Source organism: Hibiscus syriacus, unplaced genomic scaffold, assembly GCF_006381635.1.
Source record: "Hibiscus syriacus cultivar Baekdansim isolate YM2019G1 unplaced genomic scaffold, ASM638163v2 tig00110472_pilon, whole genome shotgun sequence".
NCBI classification, from domain to species: domain Eukaryota; kingdom Viridiplantae; phylum Streptophyta; class Magnoliopsida; order Malvales; family Malvaceae; genus Hibiscus; species Hibiscus syriacus.
Window position 1 is genome coordinate 1,563,133 of NW_024062752.1, and position 17,790 is coordinate 1,580,922.

Sequence of the window (17,790 nt, forward strand, 5' to 3'; positions counted from 1 at the left end):
TAAAATAGAGAAATGTGTACAAATCCTTTAAATACAGTAGTGGTTAAAATATATTTTAAAACCTCAATAATACCCTCCAACCGAACACCGATATGCAGTTTCTCATAACTGCATCCATAAGGACTTACCCTAGGCCAATTGGGCGTAGGGGTCAACCTAAGGGATTATCTTGGGGCCTAAGAGCCTACCCAAGGGAATACCTTTGGGCCTTAGAGCCTACCCAAGGAAATACCTTGGGGCCTCATAGTCTACCCAAGTGTCACCTTAGGTTCGTAAGGATTTACTAGCTTGATCAGAGCTGAACCTCCATACTCCAGAATCCTACCCATACAATATCCCAATAAATCGATTCATACAATAACCAGTAATTTCTATGATCCATAAATCATGCATAATTATATTTTCCAGCGAAAACAGATAACCATATAGCACATATCATGTAGCCATAGTTCATAAATAGCAAATCAATACATCAGTAAGTCAGAATATCAAACAGTTGAATTATTAAGTAAATCAGTAACTTCGATAAATCACATTTCAGAACAGATAAAACAATCATCTAACACATAGGGAACACACTAGAGGATCTAGTTATTTTATAGAGGTACTTGGTATTAATCAGGTAGAGAGACACAAAATTTCTGCAAACTGATTGAATTTCAGAAACGATATCCCTATAAAAATGGGAGTTTGATAGCTAACAGATTCATCAGTCATTCAGGAAGTGATTTATCAAGATCATATAGTATTAAGATATATCAACAAGGTATTCAAGAATTGTTGCATCAAAATTATTTAGGATTTAGACATTCCTAAAGTGATTCCATCAATTAGGCTTATAAGGGCATTTTAGTAATTTGATTCTTGGGAAATTTGATAAATTAGTTTAATAAGGGTATGCTTATCTTTAACAAATCTTTGATTGATGGAATATTATTTTCTTTTAACATATTAAAATGCTCAGGGACGAATCTAGTACCTAAATTTTTTATAATTAAAAATATGTAAAGTAAATATTTACTTAAATCTTCAAAATTTAATTTATTTTAATTTTATCTCTTATTTTATAATGTTAGTTATATGCTCCACTTAAGATGATACTGTCCATTTGACCCTAAATATACTCTTTTGATCTATTAAAACCTTCTATTGCTTAAAATTTTATGAAGTTGAGTAATAATATTTGGTCTATCAGTCAAGTTGTTTGTAACACCCTCAGACCGGTATGGGTGATCCGATCCGATCCGATGTGTCACATTAGAGCCACTAGAGCGACCCACACTGAAAAATATGAAAAATTTAGTTAAACATTTAAAACCATCAAACAATTTATAAATGAAACACAAGTTCAGAAAATAATTTATAATTAAAATAGAATTTAACAATGCACTGTAAAAACCAATTTCAAACTCTAATATAAAAACACTTAATAACCTACAATCCCCTTATTTACATGTGTCGTACTCTGCAAGCAACGCCAATATAACTCCTATACTGATGTCGATTAAAGTATTGAATCAAATCCTTTAACCTAAAAAGGGGTAAGTAACAAAGTGAGCTTTAGGAAACTCAGTAATACAGAACTACCATATGAATGTAATAGGTCATCAGGTATATGGTAAAGCATAAATTTCCTTAGTGGTATAGACATCATCAGATTCTAGCGGTGAGTTCAGATTCCATTAGCTAAGTCTTCATCTACAAATAAGATTTTACAGTCTGAATGAATTATTCAGAGAGACAGATTCAGAAGATTGAATTGGGGGAGTCTAGTGTGTTCCAACAAAATAGAGAAATGTGTACAAATCCTTTAAATACAGTAGTGGTTTAAAAATATATTTTAAAACCTCAATAATACCCTCCAACCGAACACCGATATGCAGTTTCCCAGAACTGCATCCATAAGGACTTACCCTAGGCCAATTGGGCGTAGGGGCCAACCTAAGGGATTATCTTGGGGCCTAAGAGCCTACCCAAGGGAATACCTTTGGGCCTTAGAGCCTACCCAAGGAAATACCTTGGGGCCTCATAGTCTACCCAAGTGTCACCTTAGGTTCGTAAGGATTTACTAGCTTGATCAGAGCTGAACCTCCATACTCCAGAATCCTACCCATACAATATCCCAATAAATCGATTCATACAATAACCAGTAATTTCTATGATCCATAAATCAGGCATAATTATATTTTCCAGTGAAAACAGATAACCATATAGCACATATCATGTAGCCATAGTTCATAAATAGCAAATCAATACATCAGTAAGTCAGAATATCAAACAGTTGAATTCTTAAGTAAATCAGTAACTTCGATAAATCACAATTCAGAACAGATAAAACAATCATCTAACACATAGAGAACACACTAGAGGATCTAGTTATTTTATAGAGGTACTTGGTATTAATCAGGTAGAGAGACACAAAATTTCTGCAAACTGATTGAATTTCAGAAATGATATCCCTATAAAAATGGGAGTTTGATAGCTAACAGATTCATCAGTCATTCAGGAAGTGATTTATCAAGATCATATAGTATTAAGATATATCAACAAGGTATTCAAGAATTGTTGCATCAAAATTATTTAGGATTTAGACATTCCTAAAGTGATTCCATCAATTAGGCTTATAAGGGCATTTTAGTAATTTCATTCCTGGGAAATTTGATAAATTAGTTTAATAAGGGTATGCTTATCTTTAACAAATCTTTGATTGATGGAATATTATTTTCTTTTAACATATTAAAATGCTCAGGGACGAATCTAGTACCTAAATTTTTTATAATTAAAAATATGTAAAGTAAATATTTACTTAAATCTTCAAAAATTTAATTTATTTTAATTTTATCTCTTATTTTATAATGTTAGTTATATGCTCCACTTAAGATGATACTGTCCATTTGACCCTAAATATACTCTTTTGATCTATTAAAACCTTCTATTGCTTAAAATTTTATGAAGTTGAGTAATAATATTTGGTCTATCAGTCAAGTTGTTTGTAACACCCTCAGACCGGTATGGGTGATCCGATCCGATCCGATGTGTCACATTAGAGCCACTAGAGCGACCCACACTGAAAAATATGAAAAATTTAGTTAAACATTTAAAACCATCAAACAATTTATAAATGAAACACAAGTTCAGAAAATAATTTATAATTAAAATAGAATTTAACAATGCACTGTAAAAACCAATTTCAAACTCTAATATAAAAACACTTAATAACCTACAATCCCCTTATTTACATGTGTCGTACTCTGCAAGCAACGCCAATATAACTCCTATACTGATGTCGATTAAAGTATTGAATCAAATCCTTTAACCTAAAAAGGGGTAAGTAACAAAGTGAGCTTTAGGAAACTCAGTAATACAGAACTACCAGATGAATGTAATAGGTCATCAGGTATATGATAAAGCATAAATTTCCTTAGTGGTATAGACATCATCAGATTCTAGCGGTGAGTTCAGATTCCATTAGCTAAGTCTTCATCTACAAATAAGATTTTACAGTCTGAATGAATTATTCAGAGAGACAGATTCAGAAGATTGAATTGGGGGAGTCTAGTGTGTTCCAACAAAATAGAGAAATGTGTACAAATCCTTTAAATACAGTAGTGGTTTAAAAATATATTTTAAAACCTCAATAATACCCTCCAACCGAACACCGATATGCAGTTTCCCAGAACTGCATCCATAAGGACTTACCCTAGGCCAATTGGGCATAGGGGCCAACCTAAGGGATTATCTTGGGGCCTAAGAACCTACCCAAGGGAATACTTTTGGGCCTTAGAGCCTACCCAAGGAAATACCTTGGGGCCTCATAGTCTACCCAAGTGTCACCTTAGGTTCGTAAGGATTTACTAGCTTGATCAGAGCTAAACCTCCATACTCCAGAATCCTACCCATACAATATCCCAATAAATCGATTCATACAATAACCAGTAATTTCTATGATCCATAAATCAGGCATAATTATATTTTCCAGCGAAAACAGATAACCATATAGCACATATCATGTAGCCATAGTTCATAAATAGCAAATCAATACATTAGTAAGTCAGAATATCAAACAGTTGAATTATTAAGTAAATCAGTAACTTCGGTAAATCATATTTCAGAACAGATAAAACAATCATCTAACACATAGGGAACACACTAGAGGATCTAGTTATTTTATAGAGGTACTTGGTATTAATCAGGTAGAGAGACACAAAATTTCTGCAAACTGATTGAATTTCAGAAACGATATCCCTATAAAAATGGGAGTTTGATAGCTAACAGATTCATCAGTCATTCAGGAAGTGATTTATCAAGATCATATAGTATTAAGATATATCAACAAGGTATTCAAGAATTATTGCATCAAAATTATTTAGGATTTAGACATTCCTAAAGTGATTCCATCAATTAGGCTTATAAGGGCATTTTAGTAATTTGATTCCTAAGAAATTTGATAAATTAGTTTAATAAGGGTATGCAGCGGTTTATAGAATTATATATTTCAAGCATCTTAACAGGTTTCCAATCGCACTGTACAAATCCCAACAAAGGCGATATTTATCAAGTATGTAGGTAGAGAAACTTTACGAGTATTCATTTCTTAAAACTGATTGCATTATAAAATCGAACTGATCACCTTCAAAACCATCTTTGGACGGATCATGAGGAGACAAACAGATATTTAAGCAGTATTTATTTATTTCTCGTATTGTATAAGTATTAGGGATGATCAACATGCTTAGGTCGTATTCTATAAACCACAAGGGCATTACAACATTTAAAGCTTTACTAGTATATTTAGAATTTATCCAAAGGCATTTGCTTAATCCAAGTCATGAGAGTATTTAGATCATTTTGGTATTCGAGGTAGATTTATTCATTTCAGAGCTTGAGGGTATTCAGTCATTCCAGGGCTTGGGGGTATTTTGGGTCATTTTACACTTTAGGGGTATTTTGATTATTTTATTGTTCAAGGGAATTTTAGTCATTTCATTTCGTCTAGTTTTTCCATTTAATTCAATTTTTTGAACAATTCAAACATAAATAGTACTTTCGATGTTTTAGTCTTTAAGTGTTTGCGGATAAATCAGTAATTCTACGTCTTGTACCTTTTCGGATGTTATGATCTAATTATCAATGACTTTTCGAACAAATCATGAATTTAACAGGTGAAACAATAGTTTATCGGATTAAATAATAATTCTCAAGGTACTTTCACTTATAGGGTCAGTCAATGCCATTTTTTCCTCATATGGGTAATTTTGTAATTTCTTAACCATTTGATTTCGATATTAAAATTTTTAACGATAATAATTAGAATTTAAATATTATGAGGTTGATTTCTTTATCGGTTAATCACTGAACCTAAAATTATTTTTTATTAAACTTCTAGTTTCGTGTAGGAGTAATTCAAGCCTTATTTAGTTTACATACTTTTTACTCATACGGATCGAGTTAGAAATAATTAGATATTCACATTTAACTAAATGTAATCATTTATGCATTAACCAATATCAACACATTCCATAAAATATACAAAAGGTATGAATGCATTACCTCAACTTCTAAGCAACACTGATCAGTCACTTAAACTCAATTTGATCGCTCTCGAACTTGAATCCAACGTCCCGTAATATCTAGAACACAAGGCAAAACAATTTGCGTCAAAAACATAACTTAATTGCGAAAATTGGATCGAATTGGAAGGCCCAACGGTGAAAAACAACTTACTGAGTTTGAATTTAATGAAACATACCTTAAAAATAAACTTAAGACGTCGAAAAATATCAAGATAGATGTTCCCGAAAAAAGTCAACGGCTCACCCAGGCTTGGCTCAGCTCGGCTCGATCCAGGCGGGTTAATCCAGACTAGTACAACCGGTTCAGATTGATTCAGCTGGTCAACACATTCCCCAGGCTAACAGACGATACAAACAAAAAAAGGGAGCGGCGCGTGCGGCTGTTCTGGTTATCGAACAACGATGAAACTTTCCAGATTCGTAGATCGACACCTCGAAAGTCTGATGAATGAGTTATTTTACGATGAAGAGCGACGAAACAAACTCCCTCGAACAACCGAAGTGTCTTCTCTTCCACCCTTCACGACAGCGTCAAACCGGTTCAGCCAGTCAGCACATTCCCAAGGCTGACAGGCGACGCCCACACACAGGGAGCGACGCATGCAGAGACTTCGGTTATCAGGCGACGAAGGAACTTTCCAGATCCGTAGATCGACATCTCGAGAGTCCGATGGCGAAGAGTGACGGAAGAACAACAAAACAAACTCCCTCGAACGACCGAAGCGTCTACTCTTCCACCCTTCACGTTGGCGGTTGCGGGAGAGGTCCAATCGGTTGGGTTAGGTTCGCGAGGCACTAGGGAGCACGAGGACGGTGGCGATGAGGCTTATCAGCGATGAGTTTAGGTGAAAAATACAAAAAAAAAAAAACAACGACCATTTGTTTTTCGACAAGGCTTCGCAACACTCCCTACGACAAACGACATTGTTTCTCGGTGAGGTTGCAGTTGGGATTTGATCCAGTGTTATCGGCGATCACAATGGAGGGAGCAATGACAAACATGGCTGGCCGGACAATGTTGGGTCGACGGTAAACTTAGGGATTTTGATGTTTAGAAAATTGGTATTTTTGGTTGATTCAAAAGGAGATTTTGATTTGAGAATTAAATATGGTACATATATAATCAAATAACATATTAATTTAAAATACAATCAGTAACTTAGTCTAGCGCTAGGGGATGATTGGTCATGCCTCTTAGGTCACGAATTCAACACCTAGTAGCCATGTCTTTTTTTTTCTACGGTTAGAATAGATGGTGAAATTGGTGTTAGGTCCCTGAAATAATTTGGAGTTTGCAGAATGACCCTATATAATCCAAAATTTAGCAATTTGCTCCCCAATTTTCTTTTAAATGACTAATTTTTTTAATACTTATCCATATAATCTTTTAATTAAATTTGGGGTGTTACATTATTCTTCTTTGTTCTCTTATATTTCCTTATGTCATGCGTTTTAGACCTACTAAGAGCACTATCTTATCTTTCTTTCAAAGTCATCATTCCTCTTCCATCTAGATAAAGTTTGAAGATTATATTTAGAATTTATATAAAAAAGAAAAAAAAGTTGATAATATCAATGATAAAAAAACACATTAAAATTATAATTTTAGTACCCTCGTAATGAAGTTTTTCAATTCTAAAAAATCCGGCATGCTTCTTGAAATCTCAACTAAAGAAAACAAAAAATCCCAATTAAAGATACGTGATAATTCTTTAGTTTATTATTTATACAATTATTATTGTTAATTATGTATTACACCATTTAAGGTAATATCATCGCTTCGACTATGAATATATCTATTAAATGATTTTTATTGCTTAAAATTTTATGAAGTCTGGTAAAGATATTTGACTGCTTTGTTCCCTTATAGTTCTCCTTTATAAAGTCGGATAAGGATATCAACTAATAACACTTTTTTTCCTTTTACTTAGAGTCCTTATTTCTCTCTCATTTAAATAAGATTAATATTATATTTAAAATTTATCAAAACATTAAAGTCGATAATCTCAATTTTACAATGATAGAAAAAGAAAAACTCTTTAAAATTATAGTTTTATTACCCTCGTAATGAAGATTTTTAATTCTAAAAAATCCGGCATGCTTCTTATTTATTTGAAATATCGATTAAAAAAACAAATCCCAGTTAAAGATATGTGATAATTCTTTAATTTATTATTTAGACAATTATTATTTTAAAAAAATAAAAAATAATTGAGATAAATAAGGATTTCTTAATATGTGGTATAAAATAATATTATTTAACAAGTAGTAATAATTTGATAATAATACTTATACTTTACCATAAACATTTTTTATGTTTATCCCATTACTATCTCACCCATCTGAGTCATAATCATCCTTGCACACGGTTCAAACACTCTTTCAATTTCGCCTCGTCTCCGGCCACTTTTCATTCCTATATACATGCTCGAAGATTTCTTTTCAATTTCCAATCATTTTTCGATGTCATAAAAAAAATTTCCATTACCAAAAATGACTCCCAAGCATTTCCTACTCCTTATTCTCTTCACCTTTTGTTTGTCTTCTTTCCCATCACACGCTCGCTTCATCACCGGCCGGCCGTCCCCGACCGGTCTTGTTTCTGATGGGATGTCCACCGTCGAAAACCCACCTTACCTTCTCCTCAAACATCTGGTTTCGGCTGAGGAAACGTGTGAGCAGTCGTATGGGTTCTTACCCTGTACCACCACGGTTCTAGGAAACTTGTTTTTGATAATCGTTTATGGATACCTTATGTATTTAGCTGCCACTTACTTGTCCAATGGAAGTGAGCTTTTGCTTGAGATCCTCGGTCCCGGTATTGTAGGAGGATTGTTCTTGCCCATACTTGGAGCTTTTCCCGATGCAATGCTTATTCTCGGTAACTGTTAAATTTTTGTTTTCCTTCCTTTTCTTTTCCTTTTCAGAAACTTTTAGTATGTTGTTTGGTTGTCCGGAAAATGCGAGAAAATTACATTTAGTTCTCCACCGTTGGACTCATCAGAAAAGGCGGGAAGTTGAAAAGTTTAGATCTTGACTTTGTTTTTTCTTGCTCAAGGAAACTGAAAGTTTCGTATCATAAAATAAATAAGCTTTAATGTGATGCAAAATTTAAGCTTCTAGACATGGAAAATTAGCAAAATTCTGGTTCTGTATAATTTTCAGATTGTAATTCCTTTTTAGGTTGTTTCAAATTCCTATACTCTTTTATTTTCAGGAATTCTCTTTATTTTTCTATTCAAAAATCCAAGGGACTTTTTTTTGTTAGCTTACAAGTTTGTAATTTTTTTTTAATTTTTAAGATGGTCAAATCAAAGAAAATTGATAGAATTATTCTAATGTCGTTAACGGTTAACTGTTAAATTTTTATATTTGAAAAATAGAAGGACTGCTTTCTTGAAAATAAAAGTTGGGAGGACTAAATTTCAAATGATTAAAGGGTACATAGACTTCCAACATATTTTAGCCATTCTTTGAGATGACTGTTGGATTTTGTGTTTAATGTTTACCCGTTTAAGATTTTTTAGAACAAAAAAAAAAATTCTTGTTTGATTTGTATTATTATCTTATATTTTGTCATGTTGTATATAATTATTTTAATTAAATTTTCCATAAGAATCTTCTTCTGTATTGAATATCCTGGATACTGATTTTCATATAGCATTATATTTATTTAGACATTTCTGCTTTGGATCATGCATTTAATCTTTCTTGCATATGGATCTGGGTCTGGGTTGGACAGCATCAAATCTTGTTTGATTAGTGACCAGTGGCAGCAGGAGACTTTAAGTCGGTGATTAACGCAGAACCTTACCTTAAATGATTACTTTCTAAAATTTTAGAGGAGTGAATTTATAAAATTTTAATAGAGAAAATAGATTATAAATAAAATATTATCTAAAATTGATAATTTAAAATTTTGCGACTGCCCTCGCCCTATGGTCGTCCCTGCTTTCGGCAACCTTTTTTTTGGACTATTTATAATTGGCATTCCTGTTTTCTTCCAGTGTCTGGACTTTCCGGAACGGCGGAAACTGCTCAAGGCCAGGTCTCCGTTGGAATGGGGCTGTTGGCAGGGTCAACCGTCATGCTTATCACGGTGATATGGGGATCCTGTGTTGTCGTCGGCAGGTGTGATCTCCGTGATTCAATCGCAGTCGATGGAACGAATAAGAAAGGGTTTAGCTCAACAGGTACACAGCTTTGCTTATCATTGTTCTTTTTCAGTTGGAGCTGTAAGTGGTTGAGGGTTGTGTTGCCATGCATTGTGTCCTGCAATGGCCAAAAACATGTGGCTCAAGTAGTCTGAACTCTAGATGTATCATTTAAATTTCTGTAACCGGAACTGGAAGTTTGTCGGATTTTGCAGAGACGGGTGTTAGCACTGATATTTGGACATGCTATGCTGCCAGGATAATGGCTATATCAGTTATCCCATTTCTTATTGTCCAACTACCACAAGTTCTCAATTCAACTTCAGGAAGACACTTGGCCGTTTTGATTGCACTTATTGTTTCGATGTCGATGTTGGTATCATATTGCGCTTATCAGGTTAATATCCTTTTCCAGAAAGGAATTCCATCATGATCATATGTCCCAATATTTCTTTTTAACGTTCTTATTATTATGTGTGTATTTTGCAGGTGTTTCAGCCTTGGATCCAGAGAAGACGACTTGCTTTCGTAAAGCACAAGCATGTCATATCGGGAATTTTAAGGCACTTGAAGACGCATTCTCTGGGAAGGCTTCTTAATGATGACGGGGAACCCAACACAGAGATCATAAAGAAGTGAGTTTTGATTGATTAGAGAAAAATACACACTTCGAATTTTGATTCGAGAAAAACTTACTCTTCCCCGTATATTGTACAGTTAACATTTATGTGCTCTGTGATCTACAGGTTGTTTGAGGCGATTGATGAGAATCACGATGGTGCTCTTTCGCCTGCTGAGCTGAGAGCGTTGATTATAGGAATCCAGTTTGAAGAGATCGACTTGGATAGAGATGATGCTGTGAGAAAAGTACTGGAAGATTTCGATACCTCCCTCGACTCTCTCGTTCAAGAGGATGAGTTTATAAGAGGAATCACGAAGTGGATTTATGAGGCAAGGCGAACCGGAGGTGCTTATCCTGAACCTAATGGCGGGACGTTTAAGTTCATCGACGATTTTCACCAGGTAAGTGTAGCATTGATGACTTCTTTATGATCATAACTTGGCACAGACTGACTAGGATTAGTTTTGCAGCAAACAAAGATAGAACATACTTTGTTAGGGCCGGAGGAACAAAGTGATGAGGTTACCGAGAGCGTTGAAAACCCTCGATGGATCTCATTCAAAGCCGTACAAATGTTATTACTAGGTACCCTTATCGCAGCTGCATTTGCAGATCCGCTGGTAGACGCAGTTGACAACTTCTCCGCAGCAACAAGCATTCCATCTTTTTTCATCTCATTCATTGCATTGCCATTTGCTACCAATTCGAGTGAAGCTGTATCGGCCATCATCTTTGCCAGCCGCAAGAAGCAGAGGACTGCATCCTTGACATTTTCCGAGGTTTGTTTTCGTGTCACTCCACTTATTTGTTGAGCAAAGTTGATAATATCATGCGACTGATCATCAACTTCTGATGCCAGCTCTATGGGGCGGTAACGATGAACAATGTCCTCTGCCTATCGGTTTTCTTGTCACTCGTTTACATTAGGGGATTAACATGGGATTTCTCGTCCGAAGTGTTGGTGATTCTTATCGTCTGCCTCGTGATGAGTGCATTCGCCAGCTTCCGAACTACATTCCCGCTCTGGACGTGTTCGGTGGCTTACGGCCTTTATCCGTTTTCGTTGGGCCTCGTATATGTTCTCGATTATGTCTTCGGTTGGTCGTAGTCTCGTAGATTAATGAATGTAACAACTGGTGTAGAGGACAGCTACTGGTTCTGATTTTCATGGTTTAGCTGAGAGACTTTCGGATTTTCTCTTTGTTCAACACCCTATCTAATAATGACAAATTTTAGCTTAAGTTTCCTCATTTGTGCAAGATTTCCGTTTTGTTGTTTTTGACGGTGAAACTACTTATCAGGTCCCTTTATTTTACGGACCAGTTTAAATTAGTCCCTTTATTTTACGGACCAGTTTAAATTAGTCCCTTTATTTTGGTAGAGTTAAATAACTCTGTTAAAATTCAGTCTTATTGATCATTTTTACTAGTATAAGAATTAGATTGTTATATTTATTAATATAAAGATTGATTTGAGCTATAGGAACCTCACCTAAGGCCAAGAGTGAGCAACAAGTCGGTTAAATTGGATTTAACTGAACAATCGAACTAATTTAACTGAAAGAAGTTTAGTTTATTTGATTCTTGACATAATGTTATTTTATTAATCTAGGGTAAGTATAAAATAATATTTATTTAAAGATAATTCTCAACTATTTAATATTAAGGGTAAAGTATAGTAATGGTCACTGAACATTTCTGAAGCTTGCATTTAGGACCAAATTGATAGCATATATAAATAATTAGGTGGTGACATGTGTCACCAATGACACGTGTCATGATCATGTGCTAACACATGTCAGATCCTAATTAAATGATTAATTTATTAAATTCTATTTAATTTAGGACCAAATTGATTATATAAATAATAAAGACTGAATGTATAATAATGTCAATTCCTTTTAACTGCCACTTCATCATTTGTATCAATTGGTAACGACTAGTGGCTTAGTTAAAACAGTTAAATAATTATGTTGTATGATTGATAAATTTAAAAGATCGATGACAAAAGTAAAAAGGGTTAGATAGTTAAGTTGTCAACCTAGTAGTTTACACTTTTATTTATACGTCAAAATAACATTTTATAAATTTAAAATTTGAATTATTTTCAACCTCTTATATATCCTAACTACTTTTTTTAATTAAAAAATTTCTTCAACAGATAAGAATTATACTATTATATATTTATATAAAAAATACGTATAACATGAAATAAGATGAAATTAAATAATAATAAATCTGACATAATTGAATTGAATTGAATTATTTTAGAATTTAGGGTTTAGAATGAAATTGAATTACTTTGGAAATTGGGTTTAGAATGAAATTGAGGAATGTTTTGTAAGTTTTAAAAGTAGGGGGACCTAAATTCAAGTGTCTGAAAAGTTCAATAACCTTTTATATAATTTACCCTAATTTCTAACGATGATTTAAGTTGGGGACCATATTGCAAACGGAATAAATGTTGGGGGATTATATTACAAGTTTTAAAAGTTGAGGGACCTAAATACATGCTTCAGAAATATTCAGTGACCATTACTATACTTTACCCTAATATTAACGTTCACATAATGATAAATAGCGTAATAATAGTCACTTATTTTTCAATATAATCCAGTGCGGACCCTCTTAGATGTCACCATTCTGCAACTTAGATAATGAAGGGTCAGATTTGACAAAGCCAATGAAAAGCCTAATCATATCTTCACAGTCCCACATGCAAAAGTTTTTTTACCAATCAACTTGTCTGACTCAGTCACTAACCTAACCAACAAACCAAATGCAAAAAATAAATATTTTCACATTAATAATTATTCCACATATAAATATATATTAGTTAGATTTTTTAATATAAATAATTTTAAATTGTATATATCATTTATTTTTCAATTTTTTTAAAATATAACAATTTTTAAATCGACTTTTAAAATTATATTATATAATAATAAACGGAATCATGTGGGAGTAAAGTTTTGATACCTTTTAAAATTTTTAATCTAATTACATTTTAAATTTATATCAAATTATATTTTATCATTTTCTTTATGTTTAAATTTAAATACACATTTAAAAAAAAATTAACTGACCCTATTCCCATATGTAATGGGATAAGAAGAAAGTAAAATAGTAAGTTGTCCCCAACGTTAAGTTGAGAGTATTTTCCGTGGAAGACCTCCAACAATTATTAATTGCCCACATAATGATACAAAAATGGGAAAAAAAAACAAGAGATCATTTCTTTTAGTGTACAGTTTATAGCTTTAAATTGAGATCAACATGTCCAGCAACTTCTCCACTTTTACAATTAGCCATTGTTACTGCACTTGGACGTTCAATTTGCGCCGGTGAAAAGAAGCTATAGTAAGGCCGCTGCAGATTTAATCCAACCCCACCTTGCGTCATGATCGAATCTTCAAAGCTTCCCTTCAAACCCAAAAAAAAAATAAAAAATAAAGAAAAAGTGTTATATATTCAAAAAAAGAAAAAGGAAAAGAAAGATCAAATAAGCATAAAATTAAATGAAAAAGAAGATGGAGATGATCTCACTTGATGATAAGCTAATGAATCGAGGTCTGGCAATTCACAAGGGATTGAATTTGATAGAGACTGCTTGGATTTTGAGGTTGAACACATTGGTGGTGTTGTTGGAGGGGCTAATGTGAGTAAATCTCTGGCAAATACCCCATTTGAGGTTGAACATGGAGGCCCTTCCCTAGTGAGAGATTGAACAAATATGAAAAAAGTTATTATAGATCAGAAAAGATCTAAAAAGAAGTTCGGGGTTCGAATTTTTTAAATTGATGTCTATGATGTTACGACGATAGAACGTGAAATTCGGACCTGAAACTCGAGATGTTGGATGTGGTAGCTTTGCTAATCAAAGTAGCTTCAACTTGTCCATTGATGGAGTGAACAATGGGAGGATAATTTTTTTTTGGGGAAGAGGGGGCCTGGAACATTGTCTAAGGAGAAAGGGGATGGTCTCTTCATGCCAATCACCTACATAAACAGTTATTATAAGACTCGAAATATGTACGCGTGTATATATGTATGTATGCATGTATACCTTGTCCTCTTCAGGCAATAAAGGTTTAAAATTTTTATAATAGCTTTGGTTTGAAGGGAGCTCCATCTGAAAATTCATTACAGATGTTGATGATGTTCTTGATGACAAATTCACCTGCATATAAAAAAACATTAATTCACCCTAATTTTCATTAATTACACCAACAAATCAATGTAATTTCCACCATTGAAAATGAAGATTGTTGTCCCCTTTGCATCAGACTAGGCAAAGGACAAAGTGGCTCAGTTTCACGAGGCATCAAACCCCAAGATTTATGACCATTAACGCCTGTCAATGGAACACCACCAGTGTTCCCATTACAGACAGCAGAAAAAGGTGGCCTAAAGACTGAACTACTGGAAATTGATACATCGGCAGCAGCAATCAGATAAGCTGAATCTTTCTTTTGTTGTTCTTCTAATCTCATCTTCTCGAGCTGTGCCACACCGAGCCCTCTCTGTGGTAATTTTCTAGGCCTTTCCTTCTTGGAAGATCTACAGATATTGCTGTTGTTTCCACTGCTGGTGGTACACCTTGGGGTTGTTTGATCTTCTTCAACCATTGTTTTCACTAACTTCCAAGTTCCATACAAAAAAACACCACAAAAAAGACTTAAATTTTGAAGTTTAGAGAAACACCCAAAGCTTAGAAGCTTGTCAAGAACAAGATGTTAACAATTCCCAGCAAACCCTGGTTGAGTCCCATGCATGCTACTGTTTATATAAACGAAGAGAGAGAAAAGGGAAATCTTTGAAATCGAAATATATCGAGGATAAGAGTTGAGGGAAAATCTAGAGAAAATTTACAAAGTTTAGAAGAAAAAGATACCCAAAATCTCGCAGATATTGGGAGTCAAGAGATCAAACAAACCCCAAAGGCTTAGCCATTAGCCAAGTTTTCACCTAACATGTATATATTGAAAGAGAGAGATCACTATCTATAAGGTTTCTGATTCTATTGATTATATCAAAAGATCTATACTTTAAATTCAATTATTTTTATTATTATTTTCAAAATTCAATGCAAATCTTTAGAATACTATATATGAATGTGTGCAAATCTTTTACTATATATATATATATATATCAAAATCAAATTATTTTTTTGGTATATATTTTTTACTAAATTAAATGTTTATATAATAATTTATTTAAAAATTCATTGCATTTTCTATTTTTTAAAAAAGTTTTATATTTAACTTATGTGTATGTATAAACTTGAGCAGAATGAAAATTTAGTGATCATTGTTTGGAGATTATAAGTTTAAACACTAAATATTAATTAAAAATTAAAATTAAATTATTAAAAATATAAATAGTTTATTTTAAGAAAAAAGAAAAGAAAAATCGAAGATAGAGATCAAATAAGCAAATTCTATCCAAAACTTTACATTTTGGACCCACCTTAGCTAAGAGAATTGTTATTTTTAACATTTATTTTCAAAAAGAAAGAGCTAAAATAATTTTCCAATAAAACCCATTTTCCAAATGCAAAGTCATTATATCCCCTAATTTCATGGATGACAGCATGCTTCTTTGTCATATAACATGCCAAGATTTTTGTTACATATTACAAAAATGTTAGGGTCCCCCCTCCCCCATTTAGGGCATCTATCATTAAGATTCTCTTTCACCATATTCTTATATATATACTTCTTTAGTTTTGATTTTTTTTCTATAATTTATAGAAAATTGGCAAGTGTATGTGAATTGACATCAAAGTCTCAACAATAATTGAAGATGTTTTGGCCCCTCTTGCCTTAAAATACACTCATTTTTGTGGACCTAATAAGAAGTTTATTGATACTAAAAAATAAAATACATTAAAAATGTTTTTCAAATTACAAAATACGATATAGCACATTCAACCCATTGATCAAACTATTCATATTTGTTTTTTTATATTTTTTTAAGTCGTGAATTCTAAACCTAATAAGAACACTCACTTCCTTCTCTTACAATCTCCCTTCCCCATCCCCTCTAGATAAGATTAGAATTAAATTTAAATTTGTCAAAGAAAAATAATGATATAAAAATATATTTTTATATTTTATTTTATCTACATGTAAAAAAAAACATAATTTATTTAATTTGATCTCTCAATATAACTATTTAAATTTTAAAAACAAATATAATATATTTAAATTCATGAAATTTTAAAGTTATAAATCAAGCTCGTATATAATTTTATTAAAAATATATTGAAAAAATGATCACAACTAGTGAAAAAGACGTCAATGATATGGACTACTTTTGATAAGCCTTGCAAGTCGAGACAACTTCAACTAGGAACCTTCTACTTTGTTTTGCTTGGAGAAAGAGGTTGGCGCAGATTAGATTATAGATCAAATGATCACTATAATGAGAAAAAAAATATCCCTTGAAAAGTAAAACACTTAAATTCTCCCTCAGTCCCTTTACTTTTGCGACTCTTGAAGTTTAGTCCCTCTATTTGTTTGATTTAAAAATCAAAGTACAACTCAAATATTGTAAATAGACTTCTTATTACAAGAGAGTGACCCTTAAACATGCATGGACAGTTATTTTTCTTTGGGTATATATATATATATATATATATATATATATATTTGCTTTCCAGGGACATACAGTGAAGAAGCAAACAGATATTTACATTCATGGTGCAATGTCCACTCTCAAATTCAAGCCCGAAGAATCTGATTGGTTACATAACGCAGGCCTAAGCAAAATAGAATGGAAAACCAGATGAAACTTGAGGCCAAACTCCATGAACTAGAGGTAACAATAATCATTATTAACCTACTCTTTTTATTAATCACCTTTTAATATAGTTAGACTTTTGATCTCGATATCTACGAGGAAATGAACAACTGAATCCATCTTTTCACATTAATGGAGAGTTAAGCCTTGCAGATTAGTAATTAATAGAGGGTAGCAGGTAGCAGCTTTAATAGCTTTCAAAGCCATTTATATCCGCTTGCCTATAATGTACACCCCCTATCTTCTGTTTGGCGAGCAAGAAAATAAGCTGGTGATCAATGAATCTAGCATCCTTGGGGTGTTTTGTTTTCTAACAGTAGATTGGTTTACTGGGGGATTGGAGCTGGATAGAGCGACGGGATAGCAGTGAGGCCTTGGGCCTAATCACACGAGGTAGACTCACGGGGGGCAGGAAAGCAAATCAGAGAACGAGATAAAAAAGTTCAGCTTCGGATTAAACCCGGATTTAATATCTCCTTCACCAGAGATTACATACGTAAAAATCATGAACTTGTTATTTCCTTGATACTTTTGCACAAGGTATACATGGAACACAATCATATGCACATCACTTATTAAGAAACCAAGCATCACATATGAAATTAAAACGTCAAATGATTGCAGATTCCGATATTCGA

At 33.1% G+C, this 17,790-nt stretch overlaps 2 protein-coding genes across 2 annotated transcripts; one reads left to right on the forward strand and one right to left on the reverse strand.

Annotated features, from left to right (window-relative positions):
• The first annotated feature begins 7,986 nt into the window (after positions 1-7,986).
• On the forward strand, positions 7,987-11,559 carry LOC120127860 (sodium/calcium exchanger NCL-like). The gene is made up of 7 exons (XM_039145666.1): positions 7,987-8,454; positions 9,581-9,766; positions 9,943-10,124; positions 10,217-10,362; positions 10,474-10,750; positions 10,820-11,128; positions 11,209-11,559. Exons 1-7 carry the CDS (start codon positions 8,067-8,069, stop codon positions 11,455-11,457), a joined length of 1,737 nt encoding a protein of 578 aa, XP_039001597.1. The 5' UTR covers positions 7,987-8,066; the 3' UTR covers positions 11,458-11,559.
• A 2,004-nt stretch (positions 11,560-13,563) lies between these two features.
• LOC120127863 (protein SPEAR2-like) lies at positions 13,564-15,307 on the reverse strand. Its single transcript, XM_039145668.1, has 5 exons — positions 14,599-15,307; positions 14,415-14,528; positions 14,189-14,347; positions 13,895-14,060; positions 13,564-13,717 (listed from the first exon to the last, which is right to left on the reverse strand). Exons 1-3 carry the CDS (start codon positions 14,974-14,976, stop codon positions 14,237-14,239), a joined length of 603 nt encoding a protein of 200 aa, XP_039001599.1. The 5' UTR covers positions 14,977-15,307; the 3' UTR covers positions 13,564-13,717; positions 13,895-14,060; positions 14,189-14,236.
• Between the last annotated feature and the right edge of the window lie 2,483 nt (positions 15,308-17,790).

Coding starts and splice junctions, on each gene's coding strand:
- LOC120127860 (XM_039145666.1), top strand. CDS start 8,067: ATGACTCCCAAGCATTTCCTACTCCTTATTCTCTTCACCTTTTGTTTG. Junction 10,363..10,473: donor AACACAGAGATCATAAAGAA/GTGAGTTTTGAT, acceptor TGTGATCTACAG/GTTGTTTGAGGCGATTGATG. Junction 10,751..10,819: donor TCATCGACGATTTTCACCAG/GTAAGTGTAGCA, acceptor TTAGTTTTGCAG/CAAACAAAGATAGAACATAC.
- LOC120127863 (XM_039145668.1), bottom strand. CDS start 14,976: ATGGTTGAAGAAGATCAAACAACCCCAAGGTGTACCACCAGCAGTGGA. Junction 14,529..14,598: donor AACAATCTTCATTTTCAATG/GTGGAAATTACA, acceptor TTTTATATGCAG/GTGAATTTGTCATCAAGAAC. Junction 14,348..14,414: donor TATTGCCTGAAGAGGACAAG/GTATACATGCAT, acceptor CTGTTTATGTAG/GTGATTGGCATGAAGAGACC.